Here is an 8,861-nt window from a genome sequence, read left to right as displayed (position 1 = left end):
TTTTCTCGTAGATTTTGTCTTCATGAGCATCACATCTAATGGCTGCAAAAAGGTCCACCTCATGGGGGTCCCATAAGGTGCTCGTGATTCTCTAGAGGATTCATGAACATCTTTCCAGGGGGGTCATATTGTCAAAGACAGCAATGGCATTTGTTTTAATTTCAAAAAATAAAAAGTAGCTCAGTTTTTAATTTGAAACATTGCCCCTTTAAAGCTGAGCAGCATGAGAGCCTCTGGGTATGTGTCACGTGGATACACACAGGGTTAGTGGAGATGATAAGCCAGTGCCTCAGTCCATACCCCGCTCAGCACAACACACTGGGGACTAACACCTAAGAAGTCTATTGGACTGTTATAAATTCCACACGGACTCATGCTATAACACGGATGAACCTTAAAAACATTATGCTGGCCGGGTGCGGTGGCTCACGCCTGTAATCCCAGTACTTTGGGAGGTCGAGATGAGTGCATCACCTGAGGTCAGGAGTTTGAGACCAGCCTGGCCAACATGGTGAAACCCCATCTCTACTAAAAATACAAAAATTAGTCAGGCATAGTGGTGGGTGCCTGTAATCCCAGCTACTCAGGAGTCTGAGGCAGGAGAATTGCTTGAACTCGGGAGGGTGGAGGTTGCAGTGAGCTGAGATTGCACCACTGCACTCCAGCCTGGATGACAGAGTGAGACGTGTCTCAAAAAAAAGAAAGAAAGAAAGAAAGAAAGAAATTTAGGGGACACATTCAAACTATAGCAAGGAACAATTCATTTACTGGGAATAATGATTATCCATACCCCAATTCCACTTCCAAATGTACTTGTAGAAAATTGTTTGCAAATGACAGCCTGAAATCCCTCATCTCTTTGTTTTGAAACAAAACATAAAATCTCCAAAAATAAAACAGTTGAGATCCGTTTGTGATTCATAAGGGTGATGATTGGGTTTTCATGCTAATATGTGAGATGTGACTCCTTCAAACTTCCTTGTTATGACATCAGCACATTACTCATCTGATGTGAAAATAAATTTTTAATTTAAAAAAGTTGATATTTTAAGCTAAAATGCAAAAATTCTAAACACTAGGCAATCACAATAGCTTTTGTCCATTTGACTGCCATAGCATGTAGTTACTTTTATTTTATTTTAGAGACAGAGTCTTACTTTGTAGCCCAGGCTGTAGTGCAGTGGTTTGATCTTGGCTCACTGCAACCTCTGCCTCCTGAGTTCAAGTGATTCTTATGCCTCAGCCTCGAGAGAAGCTGGGGTTACAGGCGTGTGCTACCACGCCCAGCTAATTTTTTTTTTTTTTTTTTTTTAGACGGAGTCTCGCTCTGTCGCCCAGGCTGGAGTGCAGTGGCACGATCTCGGCTCACTGCAAGCTCCACCTCCCGGGTTCACGCCATTCTCCTGCCTCAGCCTCCGGAATAGCTGGGACTACAGGCGCCCGCCACCACGCCCGGCTAATTTTTTTGTATTTTTTTTTTTTTTTTTAGTGGAGATGGGGTTTCACCATGTTGGCCAGGATGGTCTCCATCTCCTGACCTCGTGATCCGCCCACCTCGGCCTCCCAAAGAGCTGGGATTACAGGCGTGAGCCACAGCGCCCGGCCATTTTTGTATTTTTAGTAGAAACGAGATTTCACCATGTTAGCCAGGCTGGCCTTAGCCTCACAAAGTGTCAGGATTACAGGCATGAGCCACCTCGCCCAGCTGCATGTAGTTACTTTTAATCTATACTGAATATAGGCTTGGTCCCTAAACTAACCATAATAAACAATTCCATTTCAAAATGTAAATCACAAATTATATTTTGTCTTACATAATTGATTTAAAGTATGTGTCATGTTAAACAGAAAGTTGAATTTTGTCTTAATAACATGAATATTACTGGATTATATTACATTAATATTTTTTGTAGAATTGTAATACTTTTTTAAACATAAAAAATTTTACAAAAAATTGTAAAACATACATCAATGAGCTAATATTTATAAGTGTAATATTCTAAATATTTTTGAAGTGCCTGTAACAATGCCTAGAACAGTGCCTGGTACATAATAAGCATTATATGTGTCTGTTAAATAAAAAGAAAATGAAATTATAAAATATTTTAAAATACTACAAGTTTTATAAGTATATTTATATATATGAATTGATAAAGAACATTTGCATAGTAAAAAATATATATACATTGGAAAATGCAGATTTATGTAATCACTCCCCCATTGTTGGCTATTCAGGTTACTGCCAGTGTCTTTTTTAAAGGATTACTATGATGAACATTTTTCAAGCGTAAAGAAGTTTCAGTAGTTTATGTTATTTTCTTAAGGTATCTTCACAGAATTGGGTAACCGGTGCAAAAGTTGTGATGACATGTATTACTTTCTATATGTGTCATAGTTGCTAATATTATCTTAGTGGCACTTAGCATAAGGAAAATATAATGCCCCAACTCTGTGTCAGGCTCTGTTGCAAGAGGCTTCACCAAACTTATTGCTATGGTTGGAATATTTATTTCCTCCAAAACTTTGTTGGAATTTAATCCCCAACATGGCAATATTGAGGAGGGGGTCTTTAAGAGGTGACTGGGTTATGAGGTCTCTGCTCTCATGAAGGGATTAGTTGATCAGTGGATTAATGGATTAATGGGCTATCCTGGGAGTAGGACTGGTGGCTTTATTAGAAGAGGAAGAGAGACCTGAACTAGCATGCTCAGCCCCCTCGCCATGTGATGCCCTATGCCACCTTGGGGCTCTGCAGAGTCCTCACCAGCAAGAAGGCCCTCACCAGATGTGGCCCCTTGATCTTGGACTTCTCAGCCTCCATAACTATAAGAAATATTTTTTTTTCTTTATAAATTACCCAGATTCAGGTATTCTGTTATAACCAACAGAAAATGGGCTGGGCATGGTAGCTCACGCCTATAATTCCAGCCCTTTGGGAGGCCAAGGTGAGTGGATCACTTGTGGCCAGGAGTTTGAGACCAGCCTGGCAAACAACCTCCTTACTAAAAATACAAAAATTAGCTGGGCATGGTGGCACTTGCCTGTAATCCCAGATACTCAGGTGACTGAGCCACGAGAATTGCTTGAACCCAGAAGGGGGAAGTTGCAGTGAGCTGAGATGGCATTACTGCACTCTAGCCTGGCTGACAGAGCGAGACAAAAAAAAAAAAAAAAAAAAAAAGGCAATAGAAAATGGACGAAGACACTTATCTTTATGGATCTTCATGATAATTCTGTTGGGTAGGAGGTAGTATTATCATTCCTATTTTCTAGATGAATCATCTGAGACTCAAAGAGTTGAATCACAATGACCTGATGTCTAGGAGGGAACACTGAGTTTCAACTGCAAGTACACCAAGTAGGAAAGACTGTCTTGTGGTAAATTTCTTTCTCTTGGCTAAAAGTAGGGGGTGATATGGGGTCAATTTGTTATTGTCACCTACAAGAGAGATGGAAAAGGCTTCTACATTATCATGAACTTGAGAATCTTACAGTTAAAAATTGGAAAGATGAAAAATGGGGTGGAGAGTGGGGCAAGAGTGATTGGTAGGATTACTTGGTGTATCAGTTTCCTAGGGCATCCATCACAAAGTACCACAAACTGGGACGCTTAAACAATAGATATTTATTCTCTTATAGTTTTGAAGGCTGGAAGTCCAAAATCAAGGTGTCAGCAGGCACCTGCTCTCTCTGAAGGCTCTAGTTTCAGGTGGTTACTGTCAGTCTCTGGCATGGCTTGGCTTGTGCATGCATCACTCTAATCTCTGTTTTCACATGGTCTTCTCCCCACTGGGAAGACAGAGATAGTAATTTGGACACAGACACCAAGTCTCTGTGTAAAGACACTATTTCCAAATAAGATTCTGGGTGAACATGAATTGTGCAGGGTTACTATTTTTAACCCAGTACTGTACACTTGGGTAGGAGAAGCCTGATACTTCTGCCCCTTCCCACTTTCTACTTTGTGCATGCAGTGGCTAGCAGAGGTATCTCTGCTCTCAGAAGTGAGGGGAAATCCTTATGTCCCTAGGCAATGTCTTAGTAGGCTGCTGACACCCAGAAGAAACAGTCTCTTCAGACTCAGAAGGCTACATATAGGCCCATCCCCATCATCTTCCTCCACAGTTGCTAGAAGAAGGCTGCATTAAATAGCTCCCATAGTTGGGGCAACAGAGAATCTCAAAGGAAAAGATATGCACAGAGCCAAGAATTACTAAAACATCGTAAAAGAGAAGCACAAAATGAAACAAATGACTAGTACCTGAGAAACAGATCATAGAACTCACAGAAGGGGATTTTAAGAGAAGTATAATGAACCTTTCATCACAGGGATAAAAGACAATTAAGTGAAAAGTATTCAGAAGAGAGGGAAATGGTAAAATCAATACAGATGAAGAGCTGTTTATTGAGCTGGAAACAATAGCTGAGGCATTCTCCCAGAATGTAGTATAACAGGACAGAGAAAAATTATGAAAGAAATGTTTAGAAACATGGAGGGTAGAACCAGAAGCTCCCAAATCTATCAATTCACATTCCAGAAGAAAATAAAAGCAGAAAATATGAGAGAGAGGAAAAATTAAAAACATATTAAAAGAAAAATTTCCAGAGTTGAATAAAAGCACAAATCTTCAGGTTGAAAACTGAGTAGGATGAATAGAAATGACTACACTTAGATACACACAGTGAAATTTTAGAACAAGTGTAAGGAGAAATTCTAAAAGCATCCAAAGATTTTTAAAATTTTTTTCTGCAAAGACTAATATCAGAATTCTCAGTAAAAATGCATTGCAAACAAGAAGGCAATATAAATACATCTTCAATATTTTGAGAGAACATGGTTACAAACCTAGAATTCTATTTTTTTTTTTTTTTTTTTTTAGACGGAGTCTCTCTCTGTCGCCCAGGCTGGAGTGCAGTGGTGTGATCTCGGCTCACTGCAAGCTCCACCTCCTGGGTTCACACCATTCTCCTGCCTCAGCCTCCTGAGTAGCTGGGACTCCAGGCGCCCACCACCACGCCCAGCTAATTTTTTGTATTTTTAGTAGAGACAGGGTTTCACCGTGTTAGCCAGGATGGTCTTATCTCCTGACCTCGTGATCCACCCACCTCGACCTCCCAAAGTGCTGGGATTACGGGCGTGAGCCACCACGCCCAGCCACAAATCTAGAATTCTATACCCATCTAAACTATTATTTAAGTGTAAATGCAAAAAAAAAAATACATTTATAAATATTCAAGGATCTGGAAAATTTACCATCCACAATGAATTAAGAGAGAATGAACTTAACCAGAAAACAAAAACAAAACAAAACAAACAAGAAGAAGAGAAATACACGAAGCAGTATCTTATTGAAGAAATCAGTAAAATTTATTGTAAAACTCATATAAGTTAGGATAACCACTAGAAGTAGTAACAGGTGCAAGTTTTAAATTTTGAGAAGGACAAAATAAGACGAAGAAAACTCACCAATTTTGCAAAAGACAAAAGGAAATTTTAAAAATCCAGAAGTAGAAAAGACAAATAAAATGAGAGGAATAGTTCAGATGTCTCAATATCACATTAAATATGATTGGGTTAAGCCTATGGATAAAAGGAGAATTTTAGATTGGATGTTTGAAAACTTAAACATTATAAGAGACACATCTAAAACAAAATCATCTGAGAAGTTTGAAAATAAAGTGACGGAAAAGGATATTTCAATGAAAAAATGTGTGATTATATTTAAATCAGATAAAATGGAATTCAAGGAAGGTTTAGAAAGTGGATCTACCCAGTAGTAGTCAGCACCCCTGGTAGCTAGATAATAGTTTCTAAACCTCGTTTCACACATACACATGGAATCAATGTTCACTTGAAAAAAGGCTGATTCCAGGTCTGGGACAAGAAATATACAAGAGGAGCCTGGACCAACATGTCATATCTGAGGCAAGAAAGCTGAAGACTACAGAAAGTGTCAAAACTACTTAGAAAACAACTTGAAGAGGCTCCTACTGGCAAAAGATGCAACAATCATGCATTAATAAAAATGATAATTGCAATGATTAAAACACTTCAAATATACTCAAGTTTATGAATATGGAAATGAAATAATTTTTTTAAAAAACCCTTATTGGCCACTTTCTATTAAAAAAAAAACAGGGAACTGAGGAACATGTTAAACACTATCACAGAAAGATAATCAGCAAAATCCAGACTGCAGGAAATTCTACAGAACAAATGACCCAAAAAATATATTCCAAGCAAAAAAGAAAGTGTGTATTTGTGTGTGTGGTCGGGGAGGATTACAGACTAAGAGTTACCTAAAAAACATCACTCGATTGCATGTATGAATCGTAACTGAATCTTTTTTTTTTTTAACATAAACTCAAGATTTGATTGTCTTCATAATAAAACAAAAGATGATACTCAGAACTATATCACTTGGCCCCCCTTCTCTTCTTATCTCCTCCCAGTTCAAAATGCTCGCATCTCTTAATAGCCAGCATTCTCTTAGATATGCAGTTGGGCTCAACGCGCTCAAGTCTTAGCACAGTCTTCTTTGTAGTTTTAGCCTTTTTTTGGAAAATCCGCTTAGTCTGTCCATCATAGCCACTATGCTTCCCATCATAAGGCTGTTTTCCCTGGGCATATAGACAATCCTTGCCCTTCTTGTACTGTGTCACTTTGTGGGGTTGGTGCTTGCCACACTTCTTACAGAAAATCCACTGAGTTTTAGGAACACTCACAATGTTTGCAGGAGCATTATTGGCACAGAAAGCTGAATGTTGATATAAACAAATACATTGGGCCCTCAAGGTGGCTCATGCCTGTAATCCCAACACTATGGGAGGCCGAGGATTGCTTGAGCCCAGGAGTTCAAGACTAGTCTGGGCAAAATAGTAAGACCCAGTCTCTAAAAAAAAAAATAATAATAGTAATAAGCAAAAAGAAAGTTTATATAATTCGCTACATGCACAAATTAAAGCACCTCATTATATCAATAAATGCTAAAAAAAATTGACAAAATTTAACCCCTGTTAAGATTTTTAAAAGACTTGCAGTAGCTTGCTATAGAAGGGAAATTTCCTATCTTAATTAAGGGGCCTACCAAAAACCTATGGCTGTCACCATACTTTGTGGCGAATTTAGAGGTAATCCTATTACCTCAGGAATGGGACAAGGATGCTTGCTTTCATGCTGCTAGACAACACCAAACTGGATGATCTAGTCAATGCAATAAAATAAGAAAAATAAATAAGAAACCTGTAAATGATATTTTCATCTACAAATAACAGAAAAACCAATTTGAAATAGTTTATACAATAAATACATTTTATTATCTCACATAATAATTTCTGGCTCTCTTCTTTCTTCTCTGGCCCTGTGAAGATGTGCCTTGCTTCCCTTTTACCTTCCACCATGATTTGAGTTTGGTTTACCTGAACAGTAATGTGCACTTGCTGTAAGTGGTAGAGCCCACCTACATTAGGCTGATGATTTATTGTTGAAGTCAAAAAAATTGGTGAGGGAAGATGGCGGATAGGAGACAGGGCTGACGTGCAGCTCCCATTTGTATGGACAGAACAGTGTGTGGAAACTCATGTCATGGACTTTTGCTCCAGGAACCACCGCAGGAGTGTACTAGGAAAACTGAAAGAAATCACAGATCCTTTGAAAGCAGCAGCGGGCTGCTGCAAATTCCATGAGACAGGCCAAAAGCTCTGGTGCTCTCTCAAAAGTGCCACCTCCTGGCTGGAGGCCAACCAGCTCGGGACGTTACAGCAATTCATGACAGAACAACCCTGCTGAAGTGGTGGACTTCAGTACTCCACTGACAGCAAAGACAGGTCATCAAGACAGGAAGTCAACAAAAGACCAATGGACTTAAATTATACCTCAGAACAAGTGAACTTAACAGATATTTACGGAACATTCTACCCAACAACTGCACATGGAAAATTCTCCAAGATAGACAATATCATAAGCCACAAAACAAGTCTCAATAAAATTAAGAAGATTGAAATTATATCAAGTACCCTCTCAGAACACAGTAGAATAAAGTTGGAAATTAACTCCAAAAGGAACCCTCAAAACTATACAAATACACGGAAATCAAATAATCTGCTCCTGAATGATCTTTGGGTCAATAATGAAATCAAGATGGAAATTAAACAATTCTTTGAACTGAAAGATAATAGTGACAAAACTTATCAAAACCGCTGGGACACAGCAAAAGTGGTGCTAAGAGGAAAGTTCATAGCATTAAATGCTTATATCAAAAAGTCTAAAAGAGCACAAATAGACAATCTAAGGTCAGACCTCAAGGAACTAGAGAAACAATAACAAACCAAACCCAAACCCAGCAGAATAAAATAAATAACAAAGATCAGAGCAGAACTAAATGAAATTGAAACAAAAAATACAAAAGATAAAAGAAACAAAAAGCTGGTTCTTTGAAAAGATAAAAAAATTGATAGACCATTGGTGAGATTAACCAAGAAAAGGAGAGAAGATCCAAATAAGCTCAGTTAGAAACAAAACAAGAGATATTACAACCAATACTACAGAAATAAAAAAAGATCATTCAAGGCTACTATGAACACCTTTATGCACACAAACTGGAAAATTTAGAGAAGATGGATAAATTTCTGTAAATATACAACCCTCCTGGATTAAATAGAAATAGGAAGAAATAGAAACTGAACAGACCAATAACAAGTAGAGAGATTGAAACAGTAATTTAAAAATTTCCAACAGTAACAAAAAAAGGCCAGGTCCTGATGGATTCACAGATGAATTCTATCAGGCATTCAAGGAAGAATTGGTACCAATCTTACTGAAACTATTCCAAAAGACAGAGAAACAGGGACTCCTCCCTAAA

General features: G+C 38.3%; 1 protein-coding gene and 1 non-coding gene across 2 annotated transcripts; one reads left to right on the top strand and one right to left on the bottom strand.

The window, feature by feature from the left end:
* Positions 1-905: 905 nt before the first annotated feature.
* LOC112209683 (small nucleolar RNA U13) lies at positions 906-1,012 on the top strand. Its single transcript, XR_002944505.1, has one exon. It is a non-coding gene; the product is annotated as a small nucleolar RNA U13 (small nucleolar RNA).
* Positions 1,013-6,392: 5,380 nt separating this feature from the next.
* LOC129144365 (large ribosomal subunit protein eL42-like) lies at positions 6,393-7,401 on the bottom strand. Its single transcript, XM_063812720.1, has 2 exons — positions 7,326-7,401; positions 6,393-6,758 (listed from the first exon to the last, which is right to left on the bottom strand). Exons 1-2 carry the CDS (start codon positions 7,399-7,401, stop codon positions 6,418-6,420), a joined length of 417 nt encoding a protein of 138 aa, XP_063668790.1. The 3' UTR covers positions 6,393-6,417.
* Between the last annotated feature and the right edge of the window lie 1,460 nt (positions 7,402-8,861).

The sequence above is a fragment of the Pan troglodytes genome, chromosome 5 (assembly GCF_028858775.2).
Source record: "Pan troglodytes isolate AG18354 chromosome 5, NHGRI_mPanTro3-v2.0_pri, whole genome shotgun sequence".
NCBI lineage: Eukaryota > Metazoa > Chordata > Mammalia > Primates > Hominidae > Pan > Pan troglodytes.
This window is presented reverse-complemented; position numbering and strand designations above follow the sequence as displayed.

Coding starts and splice junctions, on each gene's coding strand:
- LOC129144365 (XM_063812720.1), bottom strand. CDS start 7,401: ATGGTGGAAGGTAAAAGGGAAGCAAGGCACATCTTCACAGGGCCAGAG. Junction 6,759..7,325: donor AGAGAGCCAGAAATTATTAT/GTGAGATAATAA, acceptor ATCAACATTCAG/CTTTCTGTGCCAATAATGCT.